At 51.2% G+C, this 16,853-nt stretch overlaps 2 protein-coding genes across 7 annotated transcripts in view; one reads left to right on the forward strand and one right to left on the reverse strand.

Annotated features, from left to right (window-relative positions):
• Positions 1-12,130, forward strand: part of TMEM184B (transmembrane protein 184B) — a 31,132-nt gene extending 19,002 nt beyond the window's left edge. For 3 of the 5 annotated variants that reach the window (XM_075051984.1, XM_075051983.1, XM_075051982.1), the window contains 7 exons: positions 1,191-1,281; positions 1,839-1,914; positions 4,823-4,914; positions 5,212-5,381; positions 6,602-6,796; positions 7,695-7,718; positions 8,785-12,130. In XM_075051984.1, coding sequence (XP_074908085.1) covers positions 1,191-1,281; positions 1,839-1,914; positions 4,823-4,914; positions 5,212-5,381; positions 6,602-6,796; positions 7,695-7,718; positions 8,785-9,026 — 890 coding nt within the window. In that variant the 3' untranslated portion in view covers positions 9,027-12,130. Of the gene's footprint in view, positions 1-1,190; positions 1,282-1,838; positions 1,915-4,822; positions 4,915-5,211; positions 5,382-6,601; positions 6,797-7,694; positions 7,719-8,444; positions 8,494-8,784 lie in introns of all 5 variants that reach the window. The other 2 variants (XM_075051981.1, XM_075051980.1) reach the window with 2 other exon arrangements.
• A 1,045-nt stretch (positions 12,131-13,175) lies between these two features.
• MAFF (MAF bZIP transcription factor F) lies at positions 13,176-16,537 on the reverse strand. 2 transcript variants are annotated; one of them, XM_075051006.1, is made up of 3 exons: positions 16,433-16,537; positions 15,327-15,380; positions 13,176-15,245 (listed from the first exon to the last, which is right to left on the reverse strand). In XM_075051006.1, the coding sequence occupies exons 2-3, from the start codon at positions 15,360-15,362 to the stop codon at positions 14,829-14,831; spliced, it is 453 nt and encodes a 150-aa protein (XP_074907107.1). In that variant the 5' UTR covers positions 15,363-15,380; positions 16,433-16,537; the 3' UTR covers positions 13,176-14,828. The 2 variants fall into 2 exon arrangements, with proteins under 2 accessions (XP_074907107.1, XP_074907108.1); XM_075051007.1 differs by having other exon boundaries at positions 13,176-15,242; positions 16,433-16,533.
• Between the last annotated feature and the right edge of the window lie 316 nt (positions 16,538-16,853).

Genomic DNA, 16,853 nt, shown 5'->3' on the forward strand with positions numbered 1-16,853 from the left:
AAATTGACCTCAGGTCTAATAACTGGCTGCTTGGTGAGGTCAGCTTCTCAGCACTGTACTTTAGTACGCTTTTGTTCTTATTCCAAAGTTCCTCGAGACTTCTGTTTCCATCCCAAGTTATTTTCTCTTTGTATTATGTCAACGCTGGGGGCTAAAACCAGGATTTGGGTGTTGGCATTCCAGGGAATGTCCAGGTACAAACTATCATAGAAAATAATGTTGAAAGAAGGGTTACCTGGTCTGTCATTTAGACCCAAGGCTGTATGTGGCAAACTTAAGAGTACAGTCCTTGTCCTAAAAATCTCACAACTGTATGAGGGTCCAACAGTGATTATAACAAGTCAAGAGAGTGACAGACAGGGCACGTACAGGCTTACTCCATGCACAATTAAGTGGATTTGGATCCCATGAAAAGGAAACATGTCTGTAGTTATGATGAGAGCCCTCCCCACAGTGTCTTCACCTCAGTTTATATGTGTCAGCAAAACTGAGCCTTGAAGAGAATTGAAATGGGGCAGAGTATTAGTGGTCAGTCTGAGAAGGCTCTTCCTCCATCTGTACCAGGTTGCTGGGGAAGGCAGAAAAGAGGTAGCCCAAGGAGAAGGCTATTCAGTATGCAAGAAATTTCAGCTTTCTGAGGAAATGAAGCACAGAGCCTGTTTTTCAAAAATCTCCACCAGATAGGAAAACAGAGTTTCACTGGTTGGTAAAACCCCTCTGTTCCTCTCTGACTCTTATGTCTATAGTCTGGTTTTCTTGGAGAGAGAAACTGTGTTCATCACCTAAAAGGTTAAATACAGGAGATAAGATATGGTTGATGGATCAGAGATAACTTTTCCAAATTATTTAGTACCAGTGTAATGTCCTGGAATAATGCACAGGAACCCTGTAAAGAATGGCATCATACAGATGCCAAGTAAAACAGAGACTGACCACAGTTTTGAATGGTCCTGTGACCCTTTTGGCATGAGTCATGGAACTGGCCTGGGACCTCGGCCAAACTCCAGTTCAGATAGTCTTGTGAGTGCTGAGGTAGGATGATAAATGCAGTGAAAATAATCTGGAGTGCTTTGAAGGGAAAGATGCTGCATAAGCAGTCCCTGCTAATGTTTGGTCTGTTGCCTGTACTCTTGGTCCTTGCACCTGTTTTGAAGTTGGTTGTCATTTTACTCTAATTGATGTCTTTGCAGCCTTTGTAATATACAACTTTCTCAGCCTCTGTTATGAGTACTTGGGAGGTGAGAGCTCCATCATGTCTGAGATCAGAGGGAAACCAATTGAGTGAGTATTTATTGTGCTTACAGCATGACACTCTCCTCCTTCTGTGCCCATCTACCATGCCTCTATCCCTGCCCCAAAAAACTGTGTCAGGTGGCAGATGTGTGCTGCAACTGGGCAGCATGGATGGTGATGATTTACCAGTACCCTGCTCTGAGACAGATCAGGCTGATCACATCCTCTTAGGCAAGCTGGACTGATTCACAGCTTTTCTGGACACCTGCCTACTCCTTTGTTTCTTTTCTTATTGCCTTCTCCTCCTTTAAATCTTTTCTGTTTTCAGTTGGTTGTGTGTGCTTCCTCTAGGATCTGTGTTTCTCCCCATGCTACTTAGTAAAAAAAAAAAAAAAAAAAAAAAAAAGAAAAAGATTGGAGTGTGGGGTCAGGATGTTATTTTAAACATGTCTCTGAAAGAGGGTATGGCTGTAACTGTAACTGTGGTTGGAGAAAGCATCAGTCTTGCAACTTTGCTACAGAGAGGTAGACAAAGAGGGTAGGAATCTTGCACTCTAGCCCAAATCTTGCTTCTGAACCCTGTCACCTTGTATTGGCTCTTTCAGGTCCAGCTGTGTATATGGTACTTGCTGCCTGTGGGGAAAGACCTATTCAATTGGATTCCTGAGGTTCTGCAAACAGGTATGGGCTCGAGGAACTGTGCCATCCTCCAGAATTGAAGGAAGTGTGTGGGGGTGGCAATGGTGCCTTTTACTGCTGAACTTCTGAGATGAGCACTCCTTTGAGGGGGTTTATAATAGCATTTTGAGAGGCCTGCAGACTGCTGAGAAGACGGGGTGTTTCAGGGTGGTTTTGTTTGTTTGTTTGGAATGATCTTAACATTTTCTACTCAACCCTGCTTCAGGAAGGCCCTAGCAAAAGACCCAACTGATCTCCTGGATCTGATGTTAGCCATGGGAAGAAATTCTGATTTCCTCTTCCCTTTCTGGATTGCAGAGCTCCCAACTTTAAGAAATTGAATGGCTGTGTTGTGTTGCAGACACCCCACAGTTGTGTAACAGCCTCCTGAATTCCCAGTGCTGCTGTTGTGGTCTGGAGTTGAGGAGGGGGTGGAGGTTAAGTGTGACACAGTGCTTTGTAGGAGGAACCGAGTATTGCTCACCAAGTCTGTCTGTCTGTGGTGAATTGGGTATGTCGAGGGGGAGGGAATGGGGGAGATCTGAACCTTGATACAGCCCTTGTCTGCTCATCCTAGGTCAGTCACCTCTGGCTGCCATGAAACAGCAGGTGAGCGTCAAGGCTTTGCTCACTTGCTGAAATGAACACATGAGGTTTCTCTGGAGACAGCATGAAGTTGGTCTGGTTCTTTAAAAGGGCTCAGGTCATTGTAATTCCAGTTACTGGGTCTAGATATCTGCCCTGGCTTCTCTTCCACATCATGACCCATCTTCTGTGTTTTAGCAATATGCAGGAACATCAAAGGTACACTGCAGCCTCATAGTAATATCCAGGGTTAATCTCTGCAGCACAACTGGCCTTTTTCAAAGGACCACATCTTTTCTCTGTTGTGTTTGTCTCTGTCCCATATTCTGTCCTCACGGCTTCCTTGTTTTCTTCCCTGATACTTTATTTTCTAACCTGCTCCCAGTATGCTGCTTAGTCTGTTTCTCTTGGGCTTCATTTGTACACCCTTTGTTTGATCATTCTGGGTGGGGGGAGCAGTTCTGCTGCCTTCCACAAATCCTCAGCTCATTTGGTAACTCTGGCTTAGGTGGATATTTTGCTTTTCCTTTGCTGCTATCTGGCAGCAATTCTTCTAGTCAGGCCTGCCCTTTGCAAACTGCTAAGTCTGCTGAGGGGGGTGTCTTGCAAAGGGATGTTTAAATACTTCCGTCTGTCTTGGCTTGAGATTAAATGCTGCCTTCGTGAGAAATCTTTGACGCCACGACTCACTTTCTGGTACTTTTAGACTTCCGGGATTGCCGAGTAAGACCTTTCAAGGCAAATTCCTGGGAAGGCTGGTGCAAAAGGGCAACAGAACACATCTCAATGCTGATCTGTGCGGTATCCACCATCATGATGATAAGGAAGAGGAATGTGCTGGAAGGAGCACCTTGCCCATTTTATCCCCATTCTCAGCACTCCAGCACTCCTGTTACCTCCCACCATCACCTGCCTATTTTCTGCTCTTTCCATCCCCTTTCATCCTGAAAGAATCTGTGTGTTATAACCATTCCTTCTTTCCATCTTCACCCCCATGCCAAACGGTTCTCAGGCTGGTGCCTGCTGTGGGTCAGTCAGTCGACCTGCATTGCCTGTGACCCTCGAGCAGTTGGGTGGTGTGGTGGTTGCTGCGGTGTAAAATCTGGACAGCTTATTTTCTTAAAGATGTCTCGATCAAGATTCTTTGCTGGGTCTGTGTCTGGTGACCATCACAGATGGGTCACACACCATCCATGTGCTTCCCGTATGCTGTAGCATCTTCTAGGGAAGCAACTAAAAATAGGATGTGGTGGTTTGGATTGCAGGGAAATGGTTAAAACACCCCCAGATTGGAAGGAGGGGAAGCTCAGAGGACAGAGTTGTTTACCAATTAGCTTGACCTTTTCCAGTTCACATATTTACAATGACTCACTAACTGGCATGTGCTGGGGTTTTTAATCTCCTTGAAGTCTTATGACCACTAACAAATTGCATCGTATCCAAAGCAATTATTCCTGTTTGGTTTTGCCTTCTTTCCATATACAGCCCTCACCACGTGTGCACAGGTCAGCACATGCCCGGGCTCTTCCAGCCTCTTTCAGGGAGACACAAGGGACATTTTTAGGGTCGTAACTCTCTACTCTCTTAGGACCTTGAAGTTCAACATCTCCAGAAAGATGAAGAATGGGGTGGCTTTGACAGGAGTCGTCCCAATAGGAGCAGTGATATATGCTGGCAGAATAGATGGAGCTGATCCCAAGTGCCACAGGGCCTTTAGGGAGGTTCAGTAAAGGTCGTGTGGGTGACAACAGAATAGCTCTTAACTTTGGTCTCGCAACACACATTGTTGTGTGTACAAAATGCCTTAATATAGTGGCAGTTGTCAAAGTTCCTCCTCAGAGAGCTGGGTTCCCCTCCTATCCAGGCAACCTTCTTGCCTACCTTTATGGCAACTGTGGATTGGAGTTTGCTTCCCTTCCCCAGTATTGCTTTGTTAAACTTGCTGTGTCCGTATCATAGCACAGTGTGGGATTTTTTGGTTTTCATGCTGTTACCATGCATAAATGTGCTGCAGCACAGCCTGTGAAAAACAGCTCTGGAAGAAAGCAGCTTAGCAGCTTCTAGGAGCAACCTACAGAGAGGTTTTTCTTTCCATTCTGGACAAGTCGATAGCACACGTACTTCTTCTGAATCTCCTTTATCTCCTTTTGGGTGCTGCAGTCCTCAAGCACAATCAGTTAACAAGTGGCAGGGTCAGACTCCTTGTTGACGCTGGATTGTGTTGCCTTGCTGAGTTGTCCCAGTGGACGCTTTGTCGTGGTGCTGGTTTGGGAACTCGGCCTCTTGCACCTCCTTCCTTCTCATTCCTCCTCTCTCATTCCTGTAGGCTACCCTGCAGTTCTGTGTGGTGAAGCCCCTCATGGCGATCAGCACAGTCATCCTTCAGGCCTTCGGCAAGTACCAGGATGGTGACTTTGAGTAAGTTTGTTTGTCTAGCATGTGAGCCTTGGCTGGTGCTTCTCTGCCCAGCTGTGCTTATTGTCAGTGTGTGTGGTGGGCCATGGGCAAAGGCAGGGGGACAACAGGGGCTGAATATGCACATCAGAAAAGAGGGCGGGGGTAAGCCTGTTGGTTTCAGTTTTTTTCTACCTTGGTTTGGGGGAGGGAATGGGACAGGGAGGCAGGAAGGAAACAGTATTAGGACTCCCCAGTGACAGCAGCAAGGGGAAAAGATCATGCTGAAATTTCCAGCATTCATATATCTTCTCTTTCCAGTGTAACCAGCGGCTACCTCTATGTGACGATCATCTACAACATCTCTGTCAGCCTGGCACTGTATGCCCTCTTCCTTTTCTACTTTGCCACACGTGAGCTGCTCAGTCCCTATAGCCCAGTCCTCAAGTTCTTCATGGTGAAGTCTGTCATCTTCCTGTCCTTCTGGCAAGGTGAGCTGCTTTTCCTGTCCCTTGGTAGGCACAAAGGGCTCTCTGCAGGGACTCAGACACTAGAGTTGATAGAGTAGATGCTGATTAATAGCCAGAATGTCTTTCTATATTATTATTATATTTGTTTTATAGTCTTCCATTGCTTTTCTCTGGGAAACCTGTTTTTCTCATTTTCATCTTTGTTTCTATGCTCCTGAATCCTCACTATCCCTGTGCATATGCACATGCATATCTGCCTGGCAAAATGAGCTGTTTGGATGAAGAGTCCTTTGCATTCCTGGAACAATCACAAAGCACAAGCTGCCAACATTTTTATCTGCATGCTGCCATTTTATTGATTAAAGTGGCACATCTAAAAATTTTCAGTACTTTTTTTTTTAGTGCTCTATAAATAAAATTTTAATGGTATGTCTGTGATTCATGTGAAGCAACAAGCTGGCTGAATGCAGTCTGTGCTGCCACAGAACCACCACCGAGCGGAAGGACATTCAGAATACATACCCGTGATGCAGAGGTGCATTCAGAAAGCTGAAATTCCACCTAAGCTTAGTGCTTCTTACTAACTGGCTCTAAGCATTTCCCTATTCAATGCCCTACTTAAGTTTACCAAGTTGCACTTCAAAGACTAATTGAGTAGGAACTTAGGTGGAATTTAGGCTGTTGGAGTATGGCCCATCCTCCCTGTCTACAGACAAACTAATAAGCTGTCTATTTTATCATCTTGAGCCATCTGGTCACACGCTCTCTGCCGTCTCTGGAATTCTTCAGCTACCTGACTCTGGACAGGGAGAAATATCTGTCTTGCAATGGTGTGTCAAAACCACTTTATGCTTAAATGAAAAGCTCTGTTACCTCAATTTTTGCTCTAGTTAGTGGAAGTGCTGAGATGACAGAAGTACTCACAGAAATACCTGACTGCTTCTTACCCTTTTGGACTTGATTAAGTTCTGCAACAGCTAGTTCCACAGATTATGCGTCAGCTGAGAATAGAAGAGGGTCAGTGTTTGAACATTCTTTGCTTAAACGTGTTTGCCTCATTTATTCCTCCTTTCTCTGTTGTACAGGTGAGCGTAGGTGGGAGTATCTACCCCTAGTTTGTAGCTCCTGCATTAAATGGGTTTGCATCTAGGACATACAGCACAGACAGCTATTTCCATTGCTTACAGTCAGTATCCGATTAGGTTTTCTGCACATTTACATGAGCTTGTTGCTTTGTTTAGGGATGCTGTTGGCCATCTTGGAAAAGTGTGGTGCCATCCCCAAAATCCACTCTGCCAATGTGTCTGTGGGTGAAGGCACTGTAGCTGCTGGATATCAGGACTTCATCATTTGCGTGGAGATGTTCTTTGCAGCCATCGCCCTACGCCATGCCTTCACATACAAGGTGTATGTGGACAAGAGACTTGATGCCCAAGGTAGGAAATATGCCAGCACAAACGGCATGTCTCTTTGGTAGCGAGACTGGGTGGAGACTGGTCCCTCTAGCAACCAACACACTGATATGACTCCCAACCTGAGTGCTTGGAAAAACATCACATCCCCTCCTCCGTGGTGTCTGAACAGATTAATTGTGCAACAGCTCTGCAGGGCAGAAACCTTGCCTAAATTGCGTTGTTCCCTTTTCAGTTCCCCAGTATGCCACCCACGAGAGCTTGTTGCAGACCTGAGGGCTGCAAGAAGTTGCATCCTTTTGGTAGAGTGGGTTTGTCCTTCTTCCTGTCTCCCCAAAGGGGAACTCCGTTGCTCCAGATTGTGCAACAGACTGAAGGCAGGAGGGACAGGGCCTGAAACAGGCTCTGTTTTGAATCTGGCTCAGGAAGATGAGGCTGTGCTTTGGCAATACGTTTGGCTTGAAGGAGGAGGATCTTCCTGTAGTGACTTTGTGAGGGCTGGGCTGCTAGAAATCTTATTCCGGGGAAGAGGGAGGTGGATGTTATCCCTGGGAAAAAGGGGTTCTTGTGCACAGTCTATGCAAGTACATTCAGTGTTCTCCAAATAAAGGGGTTCCTTCCTGCTGGGGGGAGTCTGTGCTGAGGTGTGGGAAGACAGCAGCCCTTGGGTAGTATTCATGTAGATGATCCCTCCATCCCAGCGAGCCCCAGAGGTTCTGGAAGGACAGTGGCCGGAGCTGGGGGAGATGAGATCTGTGGATGATGAAAGGGTAAACTGCTGGCCAGTACAGTGGGGGATGTTTCGGTGGTGGGTCTTGTTCAGTTCTTGTCATTTCCTCTCTCTCTCTCTCTCTCTCTCCTTTCTCTGTCTCTCCTCTCCTTTTTATCTCTCCCTTGCTTTGGCCACTGGTCCCTGATGCAGCTGTTCCATCATATGGGCCATACGGTAGGTACAGCATGCTCTGTATGTTTGTCTCTGTTGGTTTTTAATTGGGATGCTGTTCTGTCCTGATACCCAGCCTGCCTACTGCCTGCTCTATTACTTGTTCCCTCATCCTTGTAGATCTATAACTCGACTGCCTCACACAGCTGCTTTAGGGTTGTCTGGATCATAAGTTGTAAAACAGCCCTGCGGGCAGTGGCATAACATCTAGCTTTAGAGCATTTCCATTGGAACTGTGCAAATCTCTCTCCAAAGAGTTGCACAGGCTCTCAAAGGAGCTGGTTTGCTCTCTCACCACAGCCTCCCTTCACTTTCATAATTGCCACAGATGATCAGCATGCTTTGGTCGTTTGGGGAGCTCATCCCCAGGACTGAGCAGAGCAAGAAGCTCTATGCTGGAAGCGGGACCTAGAAGCCATGAGAAATGGTGGCTCCTAGAAGGACACATAGCCTTTCTCTGTGCTCAGCACTTGGGTGGGACAATCTCTAACTGTTGCTTCCTTCACGATATCACTGTGACACCCTCCACCGGTGGGGTGCTTCTGCCTCTAGTACTGCTTGCTCCCCTCCTTTCCCTCCTTTGCGCTGCTTTCCACTTTTATGATCTCTTTCCTGTGGGCACTTTGATACTGCCTATCAGTCTAATTTCCAGTGAGTGGGAATGGCAAGTGCCATTTCTCCTATATTTTTAGAATTTCCTTAGTTTTTGTCTTCTGAAACCCTTTACAGGAGCTCCTCCCTACCTGACTGTCTTCGTTGCACACCCAAGCCAGCACAGGTAGTGTGTAGTGGAGGTTGTCGCTGTGGGTATGTCCTATTCTCATGGCATGTCCCCCATTTGGTGCTGAGGTGGATTCACTTGGCTAGCAGTGGCTGGATTTAGGAGCACTACTGGTAAATTTGACACCATTTATGTGGCGTTTCCTCAGCAGCTGCTTAAGGAAGTCTGTAAAGTAACTTCTGTGGGATCTAGGAGTGCATGTTCCCTGTTCTCCTTACCTTCATGTTAAGGGGTGTGGGGGAAGGCAGCAGTATTCTTCACTTGTCCCTCCCTGTCTTACCCTAACAGGTCGCTGTGCTCCCATGAAGAGCATCTCCAGCAGCCTCAAAGAGACCATGAACCCCCATGACATTGTCCAAGATGCGATCCACAACTTCTCCCCAGCCTACCAGCAGTACACCCAGCAGTCAACGCTGGAGCGTGGTCCACCCTGGCGCAATGGCAGTCACGTTATCTCGCGCTCCCACAGCTGCTCGGGTGGCCGTGACAATGAGAAGACCCTCTTGCTGAGCTCTGATGATGAATTCTAGGAGGGGAAACTGCCAGCACAGGCTGTCATTTTCCTTTGTTTGTTGTTTTTTTATTTTTTTTAATTTATTGAAGCAGAAACATGCAAGTCATATCACTTCCTAGAGAGTGCAGATTGCAGAAGTGGGCACTTCCCATTAGCTTTTGTGGGTACGGACATGATGAGCAGTGTGGAGGTGGGGGAATGGCCAGGACTCCATTCTCGAGCCCATTCCTTACAGCAGCAGTCGACTGGAATTAACTGAAGCAAAGCTCCAGGGTTTGGGGCTCTGGCCTCCCACACCTGCCCAGCTTGGTGTGGAGCGTGACTGGTCAGGGCCTGGAGTTGTGGCCAAAAGTGTTGTTTTTTGTCTTTTTTTTTTTTTTTTCCAACCGGACAATGTGACTGCTTTGTATTCCTCTTCCTGAACGTTTGATGTAGGCAGTTTTCTCCCCCAGCTCCCTGGTACTAACATCTCTGTGATCTTTGGGAAATGGGATTAGGATGCAGTGATAAGCATTCCTGAGGACCAGACCAGAGACTGGTCTCTCTATAGCCATTGCTTTGAATGCTTAGTAAGGAGCATTTGCCGCCACCCTCCTAAGCACCTGGTTGTGCAGTCCTGTATTTGAGTGAGTGAGGGGGAAAAGGACAGGACTTTCTTCCTGTTCCTCCGCTCCCTGCCTCCCCCCTGCTCCCCATCAAGCTGATGCTTGCTGAAGCTCAGCAGGGATGGAATTACTGTCTCACAAGAGCAGGGTTTTCTAATCACCAGGTGTCCAAGCTTCACATCTCCCCTGCGTTCCTGTGGCAAGAAGCCTCCCTGGAGCGTCTGTCTTGTGCTAACAAGACTGAGGACTGGCCGTGATAGGTGGTGGAAGTCTGTAGTGCTCTGGCCTTTTCAACCCTCTTTGGGAAAGGAAGATATGTAAACACTAAAATGTTTTTTCTTGTTTCCTGTCACCCACTGACATAGCTGCCCCTCTTAAAGGTGTGGATTGCACAAGGTAGCTGCCAGAACAGGTCCTGGTCTCTCGCAGGTAGCTCTCCTCATGCTTGTCATCACTGACTTCCTCTGTGAGCTGCACAAGTTTTTCCCTTACGCTGGAGTATTCAGGAAGGCATGTTGCACACTCCTTTGCTTTTTTATGTCCGTAGCTGTTCTGGGCTAAACTGGAGCAGAGTTGAAACCTGACATGACCTGGCTGGTTAAAATTGTCCCTCTTAGTTTCCCAAGCAGCAGTTGCTGCTGCTGCACATTTCACAGGCTGTGCAGCAACTGCAGTGCTATCAAGGGTGGAGCCAGCATTCATGGGAGTGGGAAAAGAAGCTTCCCCATGCTTTTGTTGGGTTTTTGGATTGCCCCCTAGGTATTTAGTGGAACCAAAATAAAAATGATCCCTCTGTAGATCTATCCAGGGACCAGGAAAAGCTTCTTGCTTGCTTAAAACAGTCTAGGGGAGGAGCGGGGAGCACACTCAAGTGCCACGGATCAGATGCCCCTAGCCCCAAGCAGGAAGCAAAATGGAGAGGTTGGAGCAAGCTGCTCTGTTCTTGGCTGTAGTTTCTCTGTTCCTCTCCTGCTTGATGCCTACCCTGCCATCAGCAGACCTGAGTGTTTCCAGATTGCTCTCCTTGCTCTGCTAGGAGAACTGGGGTCTGGTTTACTGCCTGGAGTTTACCTTTCCTCGTGTATCCTAATCTACGTGCTTGCTCATTCACTTTCTCAGAAGCGACTGGGAGCGAAGAGCACCTCATTTCCTCAGCACCCCTGCCAGAAGCCTGTGGTCATGAGCCGGAGGAAAAGGGCTTGAAGAGAGGCAGGTTTGCTCCGTGCTGTGAGGATGAGATAGGGGAAGGCTTAAGGACAGCATCTCCTCCTGTACTCACGTGTCTGGGTGGATGGTGAAGGAGGTGGGAGCAACAGTGCTGACTCTTGAGGGAGCTGGAGGGTCAGCGGATCCAGCAGCTTCTCTGCTGCTGGATTTCCCCATTTGCACACATCCTGTGATGCCATGCAGTTAGTTACTGCTTTTCCTAAACCTGTTGCTGCTTAAATGAACATGCAAACGCTATCTGCCAGGCTTTGTGTGGGCTTGGTGTAAAACTCCTTTTCCTCATGCCATAAGCCGCCTGGAAAGCAGGGCTGAAGACTGAATGGGCTTTCCTTCCATCTTCCATGGCTTTGATGAATAGTCCTTTAGGGTGAGGTATTTGTGTTAAACTTCCCCTCTCTCTTAGGAAAGCAGGGCATGGGATGTGATCCCTTTCTCCCCTTTCCTTGCGTTTGCAGGCCTTGATGATGTCCTGGTGTCACTTAATTGGTAATCTTCAATGCGTTGGGTGGCCGAGACCTGAAATCTCTGGGATTGCCCTGTTGAGCTTGAAGGTGATCTAGGCTTGGGGAAGCGTTTTCTTAAAATTATTTTGAAATGTATGCTGCATATATATGCTGTGCAGAGGATCTGGATATTCTCAAAGCTTCCTGTATGTAGTGGTTTCAAGTATAACCCTTTTGCACTAGCTGCCTTTGGAGAAGCCTGGTGAAGAACTAGTGCCCGAACAACAGCCAGCTGCCATGCATTATAATTTTATATACGTATATATTTTTTAACACCACACAAAATCATCTCTGAGCTTCCTGCTGTCCCTCACGACAGGCAAGTGCCAGAGCAAGGACTGGCTCTGAAGCCGCTCTGGCTTGGAGAAACAAGTATCTTACAAGACCCAGAGCTTGAGACCAAGGAGGCCAAGGCATCTGTGGTCTTGCAGGTCTGCTTGCGGTAGCCCAGGGCCCCAACAACTGTGTTGGTTCCAGGAGTAGGCCCTTGGAGCTGCTCTTCCTCACCTGCTTCCCCTCTCCTTCCTTCCTTTTTGTTTACCATGTAACATACCCATGGGATTTGTTTATTATTTTTCCATATAGAGTAGTTCTTTGTATATAAATGACTGAAAAAAAAATGTATGATAAATAAGACAGAGTCACCTAGTTTTGTACCTATCGTGTTTAACTGATGTGAGCTCAGCGACAAGCCGCTCTCTCTATTTTGGTCTTTGTGACGTTATACTCTGCAGAAATGAGCAAATATGATGACAAATAAAAATATAGAGATAATATAGATTGTACTTAACCTGCCTCTGCGTGGTGCTGTCTGGGTGACTTCTCTGAACTGATCTTGAGTTTTTGGTCATTGCAGGGGCTGAGGCTTAGTGGGTCAGTATGTCTTGTCCTCCTAGTCCTCTTCTCGGGAGGAAAGCTTCATGCTGTCTGTGTATGTGGAAGCTGCTGGAGAAGCAGCACTACAGCAGCCTGGGGCTGAGACATCACTGATGGCCCAAGGCAGGAGTGAAACCCATTTGTCAAAAACCTGGAGTAGAGATAAGTCCTGATCTTGGGTGCTCAGTGTGAAACACCTGTGGGAGAAAGGGGGGTGCTTTCTCTGACATGGGCCCCAGCAAAGAGCAGCTCTGGGCTTTTCTTCCATGAGCGGTGGTGAGGCTGGGGCAGTTTGCAGAGGCGGAAGGAATGTGAACGTAAAACCCAGAAGCACCATGTGAGTGCTGCAAGCTGCCGGGAGGCTGGGACCTGGCTCGCCTGGGTGTCGAGAACATGCTCATCGCTTCCACCTTGGCTCCGAGGAAGGGTGGCTTTTCTCCATGGAGAAGGAGGTCAGGCTTCACCTCCGGGTAAGGCGCCTGCCATGCTTCCTTCCCCTTCTCCTGCCACCCACGGATGCGAGCTGCCTGCCATCCTCCTTGCTGTTCCTGAGTCAGGCAGTGAGGTCACACAGCAGGGAAGTTTTTGGGTAGAGCTGCCCTGATTGCACCTGCCTCTCCTCCTGCACCAGGTCTGAGGGCAGCCTGGAGGGAATTTTTCTAGTGAAAAGCATTATCTTTCCTAGGAAAAAATGATTCAGCACAGCTGAACTGCTGCTGAAAGCAAGTGCCTTGGGGGGTGATATTCATCCTTAAGCTTGCTTACTGAGCCCTTTTCTTCCAGAGACTATAAATCTGTGTGTGTTCTAAAGGGTTGTGAGCTGTCCCCCATCCCATCATTTTTGGGCATGTTGTTTAACATGTCCTGCAGCAAAGCTAGAGGGAGCTAGAAAACCTGGTCTCACCAAGACACAGCTCTGTCCTGAAGTTCAAGAATGACCAAACACACTCTTGCTGTGGAAAAAAAAGAACTTGTTTTATTTGTAAAGTCTACAAAATACAGAGGAGTCAGGTAGGACACATACTGTAAGTCAGAAAATAAATAAGTATTTTTTTGCTCTATATAAGTATAAGATAAAATGTGATTTGCATATATAAAATATAAAGTACGGCTCTGTACCAACATCCTGGCTGTGCCGAGAGGCGGAATGGCAAAGAGGACGTGAAAATAACTTACGTTCGTGCAATAAATAAACCCAAGAGGAGTTGGGGTGGGGGGGATGCTAACCACAGTGCCTCCTCCGCAATTGGTGGGCACCTCTCTCTGGGGAGGGATGACGGAGGCTGTAGCCAAGAGCAGCTAGCGTGGCAATACCCAGGCAGGGGCAGAAAGGGAGAGGGGTGGGGGGGATCATCTATGGCAGCAGATGCCAAGGGTCTGCCTCCTGTTACCTCCCCTGGGCTGCCTGTATTTAGCAAACCCAACTCTTCTCCAGCATTTCAGCCTGCTGAAGAGCCGGTTGTCCCACACAGGTGTACAAGCTGGCAGAAAACCAAAAGGAGGAGCCTACCTGCCTGCCAGACAGCTCCCAGGAGCAGGGATGCTCTCCACCCCTGCTTCCCACCTCCTGCACCTCCACCCCTCTCTCTGCCTCCGCAGCTCTGGCTCTCAGGGGCCAGGAGCACCCTTCTGTGGGCTTTGTAGGTGGTGGGGTGCCGGGGAGCGCTTGGTGGGGCTGTAAGAGCCGGCCTGTGCTGAGCAAAACAGTGTTTATCTCCGCTCCAGCTGCCTCCGCTTCCTTCCTGCCGCTGCGTTTCAGAGACACCCGGCCGGCCAGGCTGAGCGTCCCGTCGGCAGGAAGAGGCGTGAAGGATGTGCGTGATGGAGACAGATAAAACGGCACCACTGCTTCTCCCCTTTGTGGATAACAGCCTGGGTTGACCCGCTTCCCTGCCTGAGGGACCCTCCTCCATCACTGTCACCTCTGGCCTCCCCCAGCACCGCAGGCTGCCACGGCACTTTCCCCTTCCATTCACCCTTACCAGGCACCAACCTACAGCCACTTTCTCTTCCCCCTCTGACCTGCCACCTTCCCTCGCCATCTCCATCCCTGGAGTCTCCAGCCATGCTGCAACCTCCCACCCTGCTCCAGCCGTGGAGCAAGTTGTGGGGCCAACGCTGACACCCCTCTCCATCTTATCCCTTCTGCCCCTCGCTGCAAAACCACTCTCCCCTCCTTTCCCTCCCTGGCATGTGCTCCTGGGAGTGCCCAGCCCAACACTCAGCTCTCCCATGCCCTCCCCCCAAAAAAGAGGCACCTGGTGTTTTCCTGCCAGCTTGGAGCCCTGGGATGCTTCCCCCTCTCCTGCCTGCACCCCCCCAAGGCGAGGGGTGCCCAGTCAGGGGGGCTGCAGCAGGGGACAGGGCTGGGTTGGAGGGGAGGGGGCTGCGGGGCGTCAGGGGCCACCAGCGGGGTCCTGTCCTCTGCCCCAGCACCCATGCTGCAGCAGCCCTCCCTACGTGGGGGAGCTGGAGGTCAATGGATGGGAGAAGGAGGATTTCGGGAACGGGTCCCGGCAGGAAGGAGGTCAGGGAGGGTATGGGAGGTAATTCGTGGGGGAAGGCACCCCGGAGGGGCTGCGCCCGGCCGGGGGACGGAGGCCAGCACTAGGAGTAGGCGGCCTGGTTGGTGCCGGACTTGACGATGGTGATGACGCTGGCGGTGGCCACCTTGGCGGGGGGCCCGTGGGCAGCCACGGTGCGGGCGAAGCCCTGCAGGGCCTCGTACTTGCCACGGAGGGTGTCGAGCTCCAGGCGCATGGCGGCGTTCTCCCGGGCCAGCTTGTCCACCTCCCACTCCAGCTCCATCTTCTGCTTCTGCAGCTCTTCTTTCTGGCAGACGCGCTTCACCCGGCAGCTGGCAGCGTAACCCCGATTCTTCAGCGTCCGCCGGCGCTGCTTCAGCCTCGCCACCTCCTCTTTGGAGAGGCCCCGCAGGTGGTGGTTGAGCTCCCGCACCGACAGCCCCATCAGCTCCACGTCCGACAGCAGCGGCGTGTTCTCTCCCAGCTCCTGCTTCACCTGCTGGAGAGAGGGGTGGTCGCCTGAGACCCCCGAAACCAGACCCCCGCCCTCCTCACGCCCCCCAGTCCCACCAGTGCTCACCTTCAGGGCCTTGCTGGAGAGCCCGTCCGCAGCCATCCTTGCCTCACGTTGGCCCTGATGAGCAGCCAGGAGAAAAGCCGGTTAGTGCCAGCCTGTGCCCCTCGCCCCAGTACCGAGGGCACCGGCCCCCTGCCCAGCACCCATGTCCCCCCCCAAGCCAGCCATCTGACTTATCCCTACTCCTTTAAAAAAAAAAAAAGGTAGGAATAATAATGGTAATAATAGTAATAATGACTGCAAAAAATAATAATAACGGGGGAAGGCTGGACTTCCCATCCCTCCTCCATCCCACCCCGAGGTGGTCGGGATGCTGCTCTGCCCAGGGGACCCAAAACCCCCCCCGGGAGACCAAGGCTTCCCTCCGGGGAGGAAACCCGGGCGAGATCCGCCCGAGGCTAAAAAGAAAGTAAAAGCAGCAGCTCCACAGCGGGGGGGGGGGGGGGGGGAAATGGTGACCGAGCCACCCAGCCGGGACACGCGTGGAGGTGCCGCCCCACCGCCCCCGTTGCCCGGCGGGTGAAGGGACCGCGGCTCCCGGTGCAAGGGGTCGGGGTGTCCGCAGGTTTCGGGGGCGGGGGGGGGCAAAGGGTCGCGACAGCGGCCACGCAGCGTGGGTGGGCGAGAAGTGACCTCCCCGTGATTCAGCGGCCCGGGGATGGGGCGGGGGGGGGGGGGGGGGGGTAAAATCAGGGAAAAGGCTCCTGTCTCCTCACCGGGAGCCGGTCCCATCCCGTCCCTGGGTTGGGGCGGGAGCCCCGGGGACCCCCCCCAGAGGGACGAGGGGACCGGGAGCGCCCCGCGGGGAGGTGCAGGGTTGGAAGGGGACGGCGGGGAAGGTGGAGCCGGGGCGGCTGGGAGCTGATGCAATCCGGGCCGGGGAGCCACCGCCGCTCCCGCGGCTCACGCTTCCCTCCGCGGCGGTGGCCGGGACTCGGGAGGGAAGGACAGACGGCCCCAAGAGCGGACACCCCCCACCCCCCCCCCGGTCCCGGTGCTCGGTGGCTACTGAGCGGCCTCCACGCCGGTACCGGACCCCACCGCCCACCCCGGCGGGGTCTCTCTCCCCCCCCCACCCCCGGCCTCTCCCCAGCCCGGCCGTCGCTTACCGGGCGGCTGCGCTGGTCCCCGCGGGGCCGCTGCCGGCTCGGGCCGTCGGGCGGCACCTCCAGCCCCGCTCCCCGCGATTACTCACCCGCGGATTCTTTTCATTCATAAAAACAGAGTCATGCGGTGACGTCACCTTCGCTCCGCCCCCCCTCGCCGCCACCACCGCGCGGGGCGGGCCCTGCTCTTAAAGCGGCCGCAGTGGTTCCCTTCCACCCCCGCGTCCCCGCCTCGCACGCTGCCAGCGTATTAAACGCACCGGCCTGTGAATTCAGCCACGCTCCAGACCTGCTGGTTTTTTCCCTAAATTTCAGGGTGACGCACGCCCAGGGAATGGCCAGACCCGGGATCAGACCTCCCCAGCGGAATAAGCCGCTGCCGCTTTAAGAAGAGCGGTCCCGCCCCGCCCCTCACAAAGATGGC

The sequence above is a fragment of the Buteo buteo genome, chromosome 19, assembly GCF_964188355.1.
Source record: "Buteo buteo chromosome 19, bButBut1.hap1.1, whole genome shotgun sequence".
In the NCBI taxonomy this organism is placed as follows: domain Eukaryota; kingdom Metazoa; phylum Chordata; class Aves; order Accipitriformes; family Accipitridae; genus Buteo; species Buteo buteo.

What these genes read in the sequence shown, in the direction of transcription:
- MAFF (XM_075051006.1), bottom strand. Translation starts at nt 15,362, where the DNA reads ATGGCTGCGGACGGGCTCTCCAGCAAGGCCCTGAAG. An exon ending in TCTCCAGCAAGGCCCTGAAG is followed by an intron (nt 15,246 to 15,326) that starts GTGAGCACTGGT and finishes CCCTCTCTCCAG; the next exon opens with CAGGTGAAGCAGGAGCTGGG.